General features: G+C 46.4%; 1 protein-coding gene across 2 annotated transcripts in view; it reads left to right on the forward strand.

The window, feature by feature from the left end:
• The window catches only part of LOC118081119 (adhesion G protein-coupled receptor G4-like), a 53716-nt gene extending 37263 nt beyond the window's left edge, over positions 1–16453 (forward strand). For both annotated transcript variants that reach the window (XM_035107315.3, XM_035107316.3), the window contains exons 16-25: positions 552–665; positions 2667–2712; positions 3349–3452; positions 5485–5597; positions 7877–8145; positions 9551–9647; positions 10783–11072; positions 12327–12425; positions 14175–14318; positions 14994–16453. In XM_035107315.3, the coding sequence (XP_034963206.1) occupies positions 552–665; positions 2667–2712; positions 3349–3452; positions 5485–5597; positions 7877–8145; positions 9551–9647; positions 10783–11072; positions 12327–12425; positions 14175–14318; positions 14994–15121 (1404 nt within the window). In that variant the 3' untranslated portion in view covers positions 15122–16453. The remainder of the gene's footprint in view (positions 1–551; positions 666–2666; positions 2713–3348; positions 3453–5484; positions 5598–7876; positions 8146–9550; positions 9648–10782; positions 11073–12326; positions 12426–14174; positions 14319–14993) is intronic.
• The last annotated feature ends 1044 nt before the right edge of the window (positions 16454–17497 follow it).

The following is a 17497-nucleotide window of genomic DNA, read 5'->3' on the forward strand; positions in this document are numbered from 1 at the left end:
AATGGCTAATTTGGATGGCGAGGCCCACCAGAATTGTAGCCCAAGTGAAAATGAGAAGCAAGTAGCACAAAAAATATTTAAAGGGGGTGGAAAATTCTTCCAAATTAGTCCAGCAAGGAGTAAGCATACTCAGTAACTGCAGAATATAGAGTGATAGTTAGGGGGAGGCGGACAAAAACTTTGCTTTCTATATTTAAAAATAAAGTTTTAAGAAACAAAGATTTGATCATCTTTTTGATGGCAGTGGTTGTTTAATTATAGCCAAATATTGGAGATTTTTGGATGTGGACTTATTTGAAATTTGGTGGGTACCGTTCCTTGTTTTTCTTTCCCAAAATTAATAAAAGCAATTTAAAAGGAAAAGAGGAGGTGGGTGGAAGAGGAAGAGCTGGTAGGGTTGACAGTTAATTCAGATCTTTTGCAAATCGCTCATTTAACCAAAAATGTATAAGAGAAAAAGAGGGGTTTTGTTTTGTGTTTTGTTTTGTTTTGTGTTTTGTTTACCAATGGTTGGCTCCCGAGCTGTGAAACATTGCACCTGTCTGTTACAGGAAAAGAATAAAAATCTGATCACCTATGTTGTGGGCGCCAGTGTTGAAAATGTGTCTGTTCAAAACCTCTCGGAGCCAGTGAATATAATTCTACAACATATAAACTCAACGACGGTATAGTATCCTGTTGTCTCCAGTTGCATAAGTGTTGATTCTGCAGCATTAAAGCACATTGATTGCTGGTGGATAGAGATGCTTTGCTTTGACTTGGGGATGATGCTAAAGGCCAGCTGTTGGAATTCAAGAACGCAGGAAGCTGCCTGAACACAGAGCCAGACCAGTGCTAATTCCATATTTTTACACTGACTGGCAGCAACAGCTCTCCAGGGTTTCAAGCAGGGAAAATTCCCAGGCCTACCTGGAGATGCCATCGGGGATTGAACTTGGGAACTTCTGCATGCAAAGCAGACACTCTGCCACTGGCAGACGAAGGTGGGGGCAGGGGGGGCGGTCAGCCACGGGTGACATCGGGGGGTGACATCGCAGTCGCCCCCGCCCCCTGGGACACTCGGCACTCACCACTTGCTGCACACACCCCAGGACGTGGGTCGCTTGCCATGCACCCCACCCAGACATGTGCCACGCCCCCTGACACGCATGCCAGCCACGCCCCCAGATGTACGCTGCTCCCGGTGTCAGAGCAGGTAGCTTTGCCACTGCGCTCTGCTGCTCACATGTGGCCCTTCCCAACTTCTGGAAGCAAAGCACCTCCTAAGCCAGTGGTGGGGAACCTTTTAGAGACCGAGTGCCCAAACTGCATCCCAAACCCACTTATTTATCGCAAAGTGCCAACACGGCCATTTAATATGGGATAATAACGATTGTCTGCATGCGCACATACAAATAAATAAATAAATAAACCCAGCCAGATGGGCAGGGTATGAATTTTTGTTGTTGTTGTTGTTGTTGTTGTTGTTGTTGTTGTTGTTGTGTTTTGCTGTTTGATGAGAGTTTGCCTAAGAACCCCATGAATGCTAACCTCCAGTTCCGTGATGAAGGAAAGGCAGGCTATTGGTGTACGCAGGGGCAGCCATTATGGTGCCCTTCAGATGTTGATGGACTCCCAATCCCACCAGCATGGTGAATAGGCAGAGATTAGAAGTGTTATAATTCAGTAGCATCCATAGCTGCCAAGTTCCGGCCTGAGAAATAAGGGACTCGACCGGAAGTAGCAGACTGGAAGTAGTGCTGCCGCCATTTTGGAACTGGGCGGAGCATGCTCAGAAGCTACTTTTGATGCTGCTCTGCCCTGTTCCAAAATGGCCGCCGCACCAGAAGTCACGCTGCGGCCATTTTGGAACTGGGCAGAGCAGCATCAAAAGTCGCTTCTGAGCATGCTCCGCCCAGTTCCAAAATGGCCACCACGCCAGAATAAACCGGGGGGGGGGGACAAAAAAATCCATTTTTTCGGCTGGGGACAGCTGGAAAAACGGGGGTTTCCCGGGGAATACGGGAGACTTGGCAGCTATGAGTAGCATCTGCAGAGTACCATGTTGGCTACCCCTATATGAAAGAATAATATCAGCTGAAAGAAGGTACATGCCAGACCACATAGGTCACCTAGAGAAGGAAAAGCACAGGTCCAGGTGGCTTTGCCTTTCCAACCCGTTATTCAGCTCTAAATCAGGATAAACACCATTCAGCCAAAACTGTTGGATTTCAAGCTGGTCTGTAATTTCCAAAATCACCAACTTGAGAGGAGGCTTCTTCAGTAAAGGTGTACCTACTGCCCCTCTCGGAACAGATTTCTTGCTATGTCCTTCTTGCAGAGAAGCACTCACCGCAACCAAGATAAAATCTGAATAATTTGTCCTGCAAGAGAATGCTATCATTATAAATTTTTTGGAGCTAGAGGTACCAATACTGATTTTGGAGGCTGAACTTGCTTGGGGACTAGTAGTACCTGGCTGGCTTTATTTCGTGTGTGCATCCACCTTCGGCTTATTACGGTATCATCATAACAGCTAACAACATAAATATCTACTGTATCTGGCTCTTAACTGATCGGCCTGTCTGTTTTCAATTGTGGCGTGGGGGGGGAGCGGCTGCCCACTTTGCAAACCCCCAGCAACAGCCCTGCCACCACTGTCCTAAGCCATTCCTTTTGCTTTTCAGGGTGATGAGTCTGTGCACTGTGTATTTTGGAACTTTAAGAAGAACGGTGAGTATGAAGGATATAACTAGCTCTGCTCTGGGCCAGAACAAAGGTCCATTTAGTCTGGTGTACTGATTTAACTTATTTAAAACCGGAATGGAGGGCAAAATGTTGGGCTTGCTCCAAAGTGAGTAACTTCAGTATGACCCTCTTTTGTTAAACCCAGAACAAATGTAATATTTAGGTCAAAGACTTCTAGCCAAAAATGCAGCAAATTCAACGTTAGCCGAGAGTTGCATGATTTGAAGGAGTAGCTTGAGGGGAGCTGTAACTGAAATAGTATTTTGATGCGTTCAAATGCGTGTCTGTACTTCAAAGTTCCAGTGCAGCAGCTCTAGGCAGCAGAGAATTATGCCTCTTTTTAAATGGGATGCAGCCAAGCAAAGCACAACTTTCATTATTTCTTTCTCCCACAAGTTTCCCACCACCAATCTTAAGTGGGCGATCTGAGAAGTGCATGGTGGGAGCATGAGAAGCCTTTAGCACTTCTCCACCCCTCCCTGCGATGGTTGCAGCTAAGCCCCAAGTCAGCATGAGGCTCTGCAGAGAGTCACACATCCCCCGTGTTCTGTTGGGAAAGATCTATAAATGGTGAGGGACAAGTAACTACAGATGAAATATCGTCTCTTCTCTGCTGCACAGATAACCAAGGAGGCTGGGATACATCAGGGTGTGAGGTACAACGCACAAATTCAAATTACACAATCTGCAACTGCAGCCACCTCACCCATTTTGGAGTCTTGCTGGTAAGCTTTTGTCACTGTCGTGTCAGAACCAATTGCCCTGTGTGGTTCCTGCAAAGGACAGCACGGAATGTCTCCTTTCGTTCAGTTCTATAGCTGTATTCAGTGCTGAAATATACTCGGACGCCTGTAGTGACTTCATGCTCTTTATTGCAGCTTGTAAAACAGTGAATGAAATCCTCCCCCCCCCCAAACCTCAGGCTTTTATATACATTATTTACACAATGAGTCCCGTCTGATTGGTTGATTTTGCTTCCCTCCTGGAGCCTGATTGGTCTTTTCCTGCAGGCCAATCAGTTGTTGCATTCCAGGATGCTACCAGCCTAATAGGCTGATTAACTTCTTCCTGGAGCCTGATTGGTCTTCTCGTGCAAGCCAATCAGTTGTTGCATTCTAGGATCCAAGCTTAGTACAAAACAATAACAATAACAATAACAATAATAATAATAATAATATTTATACCCCGCCCATCTGGCTGGGTTTCCCCAGCCACTCTGGGCGGCTTACAACAGAAAAATGAAATAAAATAATCTATTAAACATTAAAAGCCTCCCTAAACAGGGCTGCCTTCAGATGTCTTCTAAAAATCTGGTAGCTGTTTTTCTCTTTGACATCTGATGGGAGGGCGTTCCACAGGGCGGGCGCCACCACTGAGAAGGCCCTCTGCCTGGTTCCCTGCAACTTGGCTTCTCGCAACGAGGGAACCGCCAGAAGGCCCTCGGTACTGGACCTCAGTGTCTGGGCAGAACGATAGGGGTGGAGACGCTCCTTCAGGTATACTGGACCGAGGCCATTTAGGGCTTTAAAGGTCAGCACCAACACTTTGAACTGTGCTCGGAAACGTACTCCCCCCCCCAAAAAAATGTTTAGGGGTACTCTCATTTTGACTCAAGAAAATCACCATTTTATAGTTCAAATTGGGGGAAATAAATACAGTAAATGGACAAAAGTACAAAGATTCGCAAAATGTTTAGGGGTATGTGTTCCCCCCGCATCCCCCCAGAAAAAAAAAGCACTGGTTGTATTTCTTTTAAAATCCTATCTTCAACATCAAAAAAGAGGGCTTGGCTTAAGCTGTGGATTCAGTATCTTTGGCCTGGTAGAGTTGGTATAGCGGCTAAAAAATGTGCCCCCCTCCGCTCCTCCCAAGTCAAATCCCATCCCACAGCCATGATGTCATTGGATTATTTTGAAGCAACTAACTAGTATTAGTGTAATAGTTTGGTATCTTTACGTTTATATCCTGGGGCAAACAGCAGATTTGGGGAAACAGTTTCAACCAAGAAAATGGCACAGGGCGAAAGGATTAAACCTTCTCCTGTAGTGCCTTGGGCCTGATCCAAATCACTCACTTGTACACACACACACACACACACACACACACACACACTGGTGAAATTCCAGAACTTGTAATACTACTGTGTTTCTCCAAAAATAAGACACCGTCTTATATTTATTTTTCCTCAAAAAAAAACACGGTGGCTTATTTTCAGGGGATGTCTTATTTTTTTTATATTAAGTATGGTACAGTTTAACCTACAAGGTTAAACTGCCTATCACTATGGCTCATTTTCGGGGTATGGCTTATTTTCGGGGTATGGCATATTTTTGGGGTATAGCTTATTTTCGGAGAAGCACGGTACTTCTGGAATTTGCAAAATTGTGTGGAAAATTTGCTCCTGAGGGTTTTGCAAACTGTTTTTGCACCTACTGTAAGCCTTATCACTTACAGAGATTCCAAAATTTGCAGTAAAGAAGCATGAGCCGTGAGGTAACAGAATACAGGAAGAAGGACGAGCTGAAGAAAGAATTGGCTCATCCTGAGCCTTAGGTCCCATGTGAATCTTTCCTTTCGCTCCAAACTTCACAGAATACTTTTTTTTGGGGGGGGGGGAGTGGGACAGGGGAATCATGAACCATAGAAGCCACATAATTCACACCTCAGTCAGCAATGCCCAAACAGATATCATTTTGGGTCTGCTTTCTCACCAACTCTTCCAATGAGAGGCTTATTCACTTCCACCCTGGTTTCTAGGATGTATACCGGACGGTACGTGAGGACAAGGTTTTAACATTGGTCTCCCACGTGGGATGTGGCCTTTCCTCCATCTTCCTCGGCTTGGCTCTAGTGGTGTACCTTTCCATCGAGTAAGTAGGACCCACCTGCCATTTTCTATACTACAACAACGTTTATTTACTTAGATCCCCCTCTCCCCAGCCCATTCACTGCCCCTTCCTTCCTGTGCTCTTTAGGCCAACCTGGATACTGAATTAGTCCTAACCCCCTCCTCCCTGCACCCATAGCTGCCAAGTTCCGGCCTGAGAAATAAGGGACTGGACTGAAAGTAGCAGACCGGAAGTAGCGCTGCCACCATTTTGGAACTGGGCGGAGCATGCTCAGAAGCTACTTTTGATGCTGCTCTACCCTGTTCCAAAATGGCCACCGCACCAGAAGTCACACTGCAGCCATTTTGGAACTGGGCAAAGCAGCATCAAAAGTCGCTTCTGAGCATGCTCCGCCCAGTTCCAAAATGGCCACCGTGCCAGAATAAACCGGGAGAAAACAAAAAAATCCATTTTTTCAGATGGGAACAGCTGGAAAAACGTGGGTTTCCCGGGGAATACGGGAGACTTGGCAGCTATGCCTGGACCTCTTTTTATTTAAAAGCTTAATACTGTATACAACATGTGAATATCAGATTAGCCTGGCTGCTGACTCAGGCTAAAGGGGACCCCTCTTAGGAAGGGGGTGCCAAGTTCTTTTTTATATATAATATTTTATTAAGTTTCCATTTCACAATATGTAAAGACATCCTCATTTTTCACATTAATTTTTGCTCATAAGAGCTGGTTGACTCCCCCCCTCCCGCCTTAATTCTTTACTATGTCATTGCATTTACAGTATACTTCTTCCTGTTTACATGACATCCATTTCCATTGTCACATTTTTTAAAAGAAAATATAAAAAGGTAGAATCATCAGCATTGCAAGTCTTCTTAAGTCAGTCCTGCTAGCGCTGTTAATTGTTTACAGTTGTCCTTCAAGTATTGTATAAATTTACCCCAGTCTTTTTGGAAAGCTTGATCATGCTGGTTTCGGAGTTCCCCAGTCAGTTTCGCCAGCTCTGCATATTCCATCATCTTCGTCTGCCACTCTGCTATTGTTGGTAATTCCTGTTGCTTCCATTTGGGGGCGAATAAAGTCCTTGCTGCAGTAGTTGCATACATAAATAGTGTTTGATCTCTCTTAGCAATTTTTTCTCCTACTATACCCAGTAAAAATGCTTCTGGTTTTTTTTTTTAACAAATGTACTTTTGTACGTTTTCTTTAACTCATTATATATCAGATTCCAGAAGGTTTTTTACTTTGCTGCCAGTTCACCACATAGGATAGAAATTTCCTTCTTTTTCTTTACATTTCCAACTTTCCTTATTTTTCATCTTATACATTTTGGAAAGTTTAGTTGGTGTTAAGTACCACCCATACATCACTTTCATAATATTTTCTTTTCATGCACTACACTACAGGCCGTAAATTTAATTCCTTCATTCCATAACCTTTCCCATGCCAGGGGATGCAAAAGTTCAATCTGTTTTAGTATTTTGACTTTCTGCCTGTTTTAAAGGGCTGTTGTAAACTTTTCTTGATTTTCTTGTTTTATCTTTTTGCTACCTGCTTTGAGGTTGCTAGGGTTTTTGTTTTTACAACCAAGCAGCGCATTTCACTCACACACACACGGGAATCCCCGCTTATGCAGAGGTTCTGTTCCAGGTCTAATGCAATGCTAAACCTCTGTTGGGATCCCACTCCAGTTTGCTATTAAGACCCCCCCCCCGCACACCATTCCCAAAAAGAGGCAGCTCTCAGAGCTGGCCTTTCCATCTTTTGTGTGTGTGTGTGCGCGCGCCCAGATGAAGTCTCCAGCACTGCTTTTCCCAACAAGTGACTTGATTGGCATTGTTTTATAATCCCACCTCCATTGAAATTTGGCAGAGCTGTTGTGTGTGTGGGGAGCTACATAAGCCAAATCTGGTTTGTCGGTTGCCATCTTTGTGGCAAACGGTGTGGGGTTCTTGCCACGCAGGAGGGGCAGGCTTAGGCAATATGGTACTCTGAGCAAGGACAACATTTGCCCCCTCCCTCCCCAAATTTCTTATTTTCACAATAATTCATTTTGGTGCCTTTGCTTTTTTATGCAGCTTCTCTCAGCAGGTATAAATACAGGCCTGTTGTTGTTGTTGTTGTTGTTGTTGTTGTTGTTGTTGTTGTTGTTGTCATTTGGCTCCACCCCCACTCACCCACCCCATGCCTGTGCTGCCCTTACTTCGGTGCTGCACCCTGCTCCAGACCCTTCCCATGCCCGGCTGCCCCACTGTGGACTTAAAGGGCACAGGGGGCGAGCGAGGCCTTCACCTCTTTCGTTTCAGCAAGCTCCGCGGGGACGACCCGTCCAGAATCCTCGTCCACCTCTGCTCCGCGCTGCTGATGCTCAACCTCGCCTTCCTGCTGGACTCCTGGCTGGCCTCTTTCCAGGTGCGCGGCCTCTGCATCACGGTGTCCGTGGCTCTTCACTACTTCCTGCTGGCTGCCTTCACCTGGATGGGCCTGGAAGCCATCCACATGTACTATGCGCTGGTCAGGGTCTTCAACACTTACGTCCCGCATTACATGCTCAAGGTTTCCCTGGCTGGCTGGGGTAAGTGCAGGGCAGGGGAAAGGGTGGGGGGGGGTCACTTCCCATCTAACGGCCACATCCCCGCAAGGGGAATCTTCTGGGGGCCATATACTAGCAGTGGGCGGGGCCGGATATGTGATTTCCCCCTTGGTGCAGTAGGTGGCATTAAGACCTTGCAGAAGGCAGAGGGGCATCGCATCTGTCTCTCCGTCTCTCTGCCCGTTCCTCCTTCTCCCTCTCCCTCTCCCTCTCCCTCTCCCTCTCCCTCTCCCTCTCCCTCTCCCTCTCCCTCTCTCTCTCTGTGTTTCTCTCTCTGTCTTTGTCTGTCTGTCCTTCTATCTGTTTTGTCTCTCTTTGTCTCCATCAATACAGTGGTACCTTTGTTCTCAAACTTCCGGAAGTCCGTTCCAAAACCAAAGCGTTCCAAAACCAAGGCGCGCTTTCCCATAGAAAGTATTGGAAAACGGATTAATCCGTTTTTAAAAACAACCCCTTTTAAAAACAGCAATTGAACATGAATTTTGCTATCCAACGAGACCATTGATCCATAAAATGAAAGTGATAAACAATATCCTAGAGTCACGCAATCAAACAATCAATCAGTAGCTGATTGATTGGCACTCAATTCAGAAGCATAGTGCTCAAAACGGAGTGCGTTCAGCTTCTGAAAAAGGTTTGCAAACCAGAACACTTACTTCCAGGTTTGCAGTGTTTGGGTTCCAAGATGTTTGAGTACCAAGGCGTTTGAGAACCAAGGTACCACTAAAATCCTTGCACACCTTCTCCATCCAAGTAAGCAAGAGGCATTGTCACATTTCAAGAACTCGCTCTAGGCCAGGCATCCCCAAACTGCTGCCCTCCAGATGTTTTGGCCTACAACTCCCATGATCCCTAGCTAACAGGACCAGTGGTCAGGGATGATGGGAATTGTGGTCCAAAACATCTGTAGGGCCAAAGTTTGGAGATGCCTTCTCTAGGCCAAGGAAAGCTTTCTCTCTCTCTCTCTCTCTGTGTGTGTGTGTGTGTGTGTGTGTACCGGTATGTGAGAGAGAGAGAGAGAGAGAGAGAGAGAGCATGGCCTCTGGGAGGAGGAATGGCCTGGGGAGGCTACCAAGGGCCAGGCAGGGACGTCAGGAGGGCCACATTTGGCCCTGGTCCTGCAACTCCCCAGCTTGGCATGGAGGGTTGAGCCTGCCATTTTGGCTTGATAGCACCTAGCACCCAAGAAGGAACAACGGGCAGCTCAGAATGGCACCGCAGCCCCAAAATGCTGGGTGCTTCGATTGCATGTCCCCCATCCCCGCACTCCCCTGGTGATACAGGTCTTCCTGAGGACTCGCCTTCCTTAGTCAGGTCACAATTGCATCCATGCTGCTCTTTTTCCTTTCCGGCTAACCCATTCTCGTTTCTCCCCCTTTGCCATTAGGAATTCCAGCGGTCATCGTTTCCACGGTTCTCATTATAAGCACAGACTTTTATGGGGTTTTAAGCGACCCCCTAAGCAGCAGTCCAATCACACCTTTGTAAGTCTGTATGGTATGCTTTGATTCGCCTCAGATCTACCTGACAGCAGGTATCCCCAGCAGGTATCCCCCCTTTTTTGAGTGTGTGTTGGGGAGAGAATTCAACCTTCCTTACTTTTCGGTACACCAACCTGTTCACTCCCTTCCATCTATGGGTCAATTGATGGTCCTGGCCTTTCTCAAGGAGATTCCTCTGTCTGTTCAGCTGCATGCATATAAATGCCCAAACATCCGAAGCCTACAATTCCTTCAGCACTTTGCAGATCATATATATTAAGATCATGCAGAATTTGTATCCAGAAAGCCTGACCTCCTGCATAACCCACTCTAGAACTTATCCTGCAATTTCCAACATAAAATTCAGTTTTGTTTATTGAGGATTGTATCCAGCCTTCAAATCAAAGTTTATTGTGGCGAGTCAGCAGAGCATAACATAGAAAGATACCGGAGACAATTTCAGTACAAGTTAAACAACAATTACACTTTAGAGTTAGAAACATAATAAAATTAAATGTTAGCATTCCCCTGCAAATTGCCGTTGGGAAACTCTTGTTTCCTACGTCTAATAGCAGATACACAAAATTTTGCAACATTGGTCGTGATTTCGGGATCCTTGTCTTCCACCAGGGCTCTCAGGCGTTGGGGTTCTGGTTCGTACTTAAACTTTTGTAAAACTGGGGTAATAAAGGACAAACGTAAATCCTCATAGAGGCTGCAGTATAGCAATACATGTGCATTTGTTTCTACTTCCGATGAGCCACATGGGCAAATACGTGTCTCATAAGGTTTACCCTCGTACCTGCCTTGCAACAGGGCAGAGGGGAGTACATTAAATCTGGCCATGGAGAAGGAATGTCTATACTTAGGTATAGACAAATATACTTAGGTATATTTCAACAAGGCTTTTAAGTTGAGTCTGATTCTGCGCTGGAATCTGTTTTAAGATGTGTTTATTTTCTTATCATTTGTTTGGGGGAAAGGACAGGATGTGAATTTAACTAACCACCACTACTGATGGGTGTCTCATTGAAAAGCCTCAAGAGAGGCTTCCAGCTATCAAGAGCCCATCTGAAAGAAATGGCCCTGCCAGCAGCCTTAACAGCACTTCTCTCCCTCCTCGCCTTGTCTGCTACAGTTGCTGGATCCGCGATGACCTTGTGTTTTACATCTCTGTGCTGGCCTATTTCTGCTTGGTGTTCCTGATGAACACCGTCATGTTCATCGCGGTCCTTCTGCAGATTCACACCATGAAAACGAAGAGCCCGGGCCGCGTCAGCAACTGGAATCACAGCTTCCTCCACGGCTTGAAGCGGGTAGCCAGCTTAATGGTTCTGCTCAGCTTAACGTGGAGTTTTGCCTTTTTCTCTGTGGGGCCCACACAGACATTGTTCTCCTACCTCTTTGCCATTTGCAACACCTTCCAAGGTAAGCGTTTGCACACAGGTGGGTGGGCTTCAGAGGAGGGACCGTAGCTCAGCAGCAGAGGAGCCTGCTGGGTCAGGCCAGAGGCCCATCTAGTCCAGCCTCTTGTTCTCACAGTGGCCGACCAGATGTCCATTATGGGAAACCTGCAAGCCGGACGTGAGTCCAAGAGGAGCCCTATCTCCCCCTCCTGTGGTTCTACCTCTACCTCTCTTTTAAATCAGAACCGCCTGGAGGCGGTTGGAGGATGGACGGCGGATAACGGATTGAGGATGAATCCTGACAAGACAGAAGTACTGTTCTTGAGGGACAGGAGTCAGGCAGGTGTGGAGGACTCCCTGGTCCTGAATGGGGTAACTGTGTCCCTGAAGGACCAGGTCTGCAACCTGGGAGTCATTTTGGACTCACAGCTGTCCATGGAGGCACAGGTTAATTCTGTGTCCAGGGCGGTTGTCTACCAGCTCCATTTGGTATGCAGGCTGAGACCCTACCTGCCCACCGACTGTCTCGCCAGAGTGGTGCATGCTCTAGTTATCTGCCGCTTGGACTACTGCAATGCTCTCTACGTGGGGTTGTCTTTGAAGGTGACCCGGAAACGAAACTACAACTAATCCAGAATGCGGCAGCTAGACTGGTGACTGAGTGGCCGCCGAGACCACATAACACCGGTCCTAAGAGACCTACATTGGCTCCCAGTGCGTTTCCGAGCACAATTCAAAGTGTTGATGCTAACCTTTAAAGCCCTAAATGGCCTCGGACCAGTATACCTGAAGGAGCGTCTCCACCCCCACTGTTCAGCCCGGACACTGAGGTCCAGCGCCGAAGGCCTTCTGGTGGTTTGCACCCTGCGAGAAGTGAGGTTACAAGGAACCAAGCAGAGGGCCTTCTCGGTAGTGGCGCCTGCCCTGTGAAACACCCTCTCAGCAGATGTCAAAGAAATAAATAACTATCTTACTTTTAAAAGACATCTGAAGGCAGGCCTGTTTAGGGAAGTTTTTAATGTTGTATTGTGTTTTTAATATTCAGTTGGGAGCCGCCCAGAGTGGCTGGGGAATAAATAAGTTGTTGTTGTTGTTCCAGCAACTAGAACACAGAAGCATTACGAGTACCTTGCTCTCTGCAGGCAGGAAAATCTCTTGGTCTGACTCTGACCCGTTCTGTAGTTGAAGAGATGATGGCAGAATTGTGGCCAGAGGAGTGGGGAATCTAATGAATGTTTTTCCTGCTCCCCCTCTCCTCCCCGTCTCCTTACTCTAGGATTCTTCATTTTCGTGTTTCACTGTCTCATGAAGGAGAACGTGAGGAAGCAATGCCGAGTGCATTTCTGCTTGGGAAAGTTTCGGCTCAGCTATTCTGGTATGACATTCTCATATATATAAAACCAACTCTTGGCTATGGGCTGACATTGTTCTCTGAGGGCAACAGTGGCTGTGTGGCTGCTTTTGCAGTTGTTGTCATCTGAGCTGCCCACTACCTGTACTGGAGGGGCTGTGATGGAGCAGCCCAGCCATTGCCTTGCCCAATAAGAGGCCATTATAGCACAGAGAGTGAGGGAACTAGACCCCCTACGAAAGTCCTCAGATACAATCCACCAATCCCGTATGCTATAATATGTGTTAGGATTACAGTGGTACCTCAGTTTAAGTACACAATTGGTTCTGGAAGTTTGTACTTAACCTGAAGCGTACTTAACCTGAAGCAAACTTTCCCATTGCAAGTAATGGAAAGTGGATTAATCCGTTCCAGATGGTCGGTGGAGTACTTAAACTGAAGCGTACTTAACCTGAAGCCAACTTTCCTATTAAAAGTAATGGAAAGTGGATTAATCCGTTCCAGATGGGTCCGCGGAGTACTCAACCTGAAGTGTGCTTAACCTGAAGTATGAATGTAATTGGTTCTGGAAGTCCATACTTAACCTGAAGCATACTTAACCTGAAGCGAACTTTCCCATTGAAAGTAATGGAAAGTGGAATAATCAGTTCCAGATGGGTCCGCGGAGTACTTAAATTGAAAGTACTCAAACCGAAGCGTACTTAAACCAAGGTATGACTGTATTAGTTATTATATTTTAAAATGAACATCCCATTTTTTAATCTTTTTTTAAAAATAGATTTAAGTGTGGCCAACAACAAAGGCTTAAAATACTAAATGAGTTAAAACATTGCAACAAAAATTAAAGTGAGCTATTAAAAAAGGCCAAGAACCTCATATAGAGGGCTTTAAATAGAGTGAAACAGCAGTTAAAGGGAAAACAAAGCAACAGGAAGCCTTTAAAAAAATCTATTTAAGTTAAGCGAAGGCACAGGTTCTGTGTCTGTGTCTCTGTGTGGTGGTTCTGTTTTTTTAGGGCTTTACAAACTCCAAGCATGACCAGTCCTTGTCCCGGGGGGGGGGGGAATCCAATCTCATACAGACACAGCTAAACAACAGAGGAGGCAGCGGCAGATGAGAAGAGGGTGAAGGAAGTAATGGAAAGAATATCTGATGGCCTTAATTCCAAGTTCTTTGGCTTAGTTTACAATAAGGCATGGGGAACTAGTGGGATGACCCAAAAGGCTTCTGGGGAAAGCCGAGTTTTGAAGAAAGACCTAAAGTAATCTAGATTAGAGAAGAGGTTGTGCGGAGGCATTCTGAGAGGCAGTTCTAGGCATAAGGTAAAGGGACCCCTGACCATTAGGTCCGGTTGTGACCGACTCTGGGGTTGCGGTGCTCATCTCGCGTTATTGGCCGAGGGAGCCGGCGTACAGCTTCCGGGTCATGTAGCCAGCATGACTAAGCTGCTTCTGGCGAACCAGAGCAGTACACGGAAACGCCATTTACCTTCCTGCCGGAGTGGTACCTATTTATCTACTTGCACTTTGACGTGCTTTCGAACTGCTAGAATGGCAGGAGCAGGGACCAAGCAACGGGAGCTCACCCCATCGCGGGGATTCGAACCGCCAACCTTCTGATCGGCAAGCCCTAGGCTCTGTGGATTAACCCACAGCGCCACCCGCGTCCCAGTTCTAGGCATAAAAGGCAGCAAATAAAAAATGAATTTCAGGGGGGCAGGAGACCATTTACGCTTTCACACCCTCCAAAGCCTGCCCTCCTACGCTGTTTCAGATTGGAGCAGCTCTGCCACAACTCTGGGATATCACCATCACTCGCAGAACACATCACCCCATTCTCTGAAGTCGCAGAGCTCTTGCACCGCCAGCTCCACATCAAACGGTTCAGGAAGCTTACCTGGGGCTGCTCCTGAGACTGGTGAGTGGGAACTATATATAGCTAGATAGCTGGAGAGCTGGAGAGCTGGAGAGCTGGATAGATAGATAGATAGATAGATAGATAGATAGATAGATAGATAGATAGATAGATAGATAGATGATGGATAGGATTGTAGGTCACAGGCTACCAGTGCTGCAGGATGAGATGGGAAGTGGGCAATAGAGTCTGGAACTGTCACTATGGAGGATGGCATTTCAAGGTGAGGGGGTTTGTGCACCCTGTTTTTGAGTGCTTTTCTGTGTGATGGACTCCCCCAAAGTAGAAAGCTAGCACAAAAGGTAATAAAGTTCTCATTCTGCCACCTGCCACGATGGCTGCTTTGATACTTTTTTAAAAAATATCAAATTCTTTCAAAAATTTATCTCCCTCTTATTTTATTTATTTTTTATACGTTTGCTTGTCTGGTGCCGGAAGCAGCCCCCCCTTAGCCTGTCTCTTGAGCAAATCCGGCACTGGCTTGCGAGGTGGGTGGCTTAGTGGGTGAAGCATCTTCCTTTGTTTAAAGAAATGTTCCTAATAGTTTCCTAGGTTTTAGAGAACATCTTGAAAACGGAGAAAGAAAAATTGCAATTTCCAATTTAAGCTCTCCTGGATTATTTTCAAAGGCGTGAATCGTTGGAGGGGTGGTTGACTCCCTCTGTATTTATTTCCTAGATGATGTTTTGCACAGCACCCGCCATGCATCCTTTACTCACCAGAAGGTCAAGCTTCCTCGCGTGAGAAGAATGTCACCAATGGATGCAGAGCTTCACTGCACTCAGAAAACGAGTTTTTTGCCTTGAGGGCCTGTCTGGTTCTTCCTGGGTCTCCGGCTGCCCAGTCTGCTCTTTACAGTCATGACAAATCAATGGTCGGCTGAAGATCTTCTTTCAGCCTCTCCTTCCACCCTTCTCAAAGTATTCTGAGCCAGTTCAATAAGTTAGTTTCAGTTAAGGATTTTGAAAAGCCTACCAGCTGAGCAGGCAAAGCTCTCAACCTATGCCCCATGAAGACGAAAGTTTGGACAGACCAATGGTTGCAAACATAAATGAGAAATAAGTGAAGGATTAACATCGGAATGGTTTACTGACTAATTAAGAAATGCAATGTGATATTAGATTATTAGCACTCCGCGAAATTCAGAGCATGGGAAGTCACCCAAAGATATATAATTTGGCAATATATTTGGCTTTTTTATTGTATTGTAATTTTGAATGTTACAATGTGTTTCTTATTGGATTATTAAATTGGAAAACTCAATAAAATATAATATATAAGCAGGAGAAGAAGAAGGAGACGACGAAGGAGGAGGAGGAGGAGGAGGAGGAGGCAGTCTGACCTCTAATCCTGACCCTAACCCTAAGTTCTCCTCTGAGGAGGTGGAGCTTGAGAAAGCCACCTATTTAAGTTTGCAGCAGGTGCTGGACTCTGTTGCTGGAGCAACACTGAAATATCTCTGCTTTTGAGCTTGCCTTGCATCTGGTAAGCAGCTGCCTGGAGTCCTGATAACCTAAAGTTGGCATCCCCAAACTGCGGCCCTCCAGATGTTTTGGCCTACAACTCCCACACTCCCTAGCTAACAGGACCAGTGGCTGGGGAAGATGGGAATTGTAGTCCAAAACATCTGAAGGGCCAAAGTTTGGGAATGCCTGAGTCCTAAAGCCTCACCTGGGCTCTTGCTGTGCTTTGCCAGAATGGATCAGGGCTCACCTGAACAATGGGAACTCAGGGTTCAGAGAAAGAAAGGAAACCATATGGGTCTTAGATTCAACAGTGAGAGAGTAGGAGCAAAATACACACAGTCCCTTGCAATATAAAATGATAAATGAAGAACCAGGTTGGCTAATTGGGCGGTGTCAGAGTCAGTTGTCTCCAAAACCTCCTGTTCTTGCTTATAAGGCCCATTGCAAGAAGAAGAAAAAACATGCCTTCCCTTTGCTTGCACCGTTGTCCGTCACTGATTCATTAGTGTTTTTTAAATCCCACCTTTCTTCCCAAGAGCTCAGGGCAGTTTACGTGGTTATTCCTCCCACTTTCCTCCGATTTCATGCTTCAGAAGAACCCTGTGGGGCAGGCTAGGCTGAAAGGTGGTGGCAGGCTCAAGGTCACCCACTGAGCTCTGCATTTTATTTAAAGATGTTGCATTTTATTTAAAGATGTTGCAAGACTGCGCTGGCTCATGGACTGCCCCCCAGGGTGCGTGTGCGCGCACATGCCTGTGTTTGACTGGCAGCTGCCCCTGAAGGCAGGGTGCTTGGTAAAGGGGCCTCTGGCCTGATCCAGCTGCTCCCAAGCACTGCTGAGGGGTGCATGTGTGTGGAGTCTGTCTGCATTACTCCTGCCTTGCAAGGGGTTGGACTAGATGACCCTCGGGTCCCTTCCAACTCTACAGTTCTATGACTCTCTGTCTGCGTGTGTGTCTCCTGTAAAAGCAGTTGTGAAGGCAGCAGTCCAAAAGTACATCACAAGCTGAATTTTATACATTTTCCTTGGACTTCTCTGCATATCCTAGTGATCTCGCAGTTTCCCAAATTGGCAGGAGAGAGAAGGGAGATCTCAGAACATGGAAGAGCCTTTTTGGATTGAACCAAAGGCCCATCTCACCCAACATCTGGCTTCCTACAATGGCCAACCAGGTGCCCCCAGGAAGCCCCCAAGCAGCGCTAGGGGGCACCTGCTCTTTCTTGTCATTTGCCTCCTCCCCCTGACACACACATCACCTGCTAGTATTGACCGCTGGCCCTGTTAGCTAGGGATGATGGGAGTTGTAGTCCCAAAACATCTGGAGGGCCGAATCTGGGGGTGCCTGGCTTATAGCCACTGCAAGACCTGTTTTCTCTTTATGAACTCAACTGAGCCTTTTAGAAAGCTACCTGCTAGTAGCCGTCGACACAGTTCATGGCGGAAAATTCTGCAGGTCAGTTCTGAATTGTACTAAAAACTTCCTCCTTTGTGCCTGCTAGTCCCTTCCATGGGAAGACAAGGAGATGGACAGACAGACAGGCACACACACACACCACGAGAGAGAGAGAGCGCTCTATCCACTTAAGTTAAAAATACCTTTTTTTATTGATTGGGGGGGGGCAGCAGATCTTTCCCCTTGAAGACAGTTTATTTCACCCTGAGGATATGTATGATGGTTAATAAATCTGGCCTATGGAAGTGAATATGGTTGATGG

The sequence above is a fragment of the Zootoca vivipara genome, chromosome 2 (assembly GCF_965207765.1).
Source record: "Zootoca vivipara chromosome 2, rZooViv2.hap1.1, whole genome shotgun sequence".
NCBI classification, from domain to species: domain Eukaryota; kingdom Metazoa; phylum Chordata; class Lepidosauria; order Squamata; family Lacertidae; genus Zootoca; species Zootoca vivipara.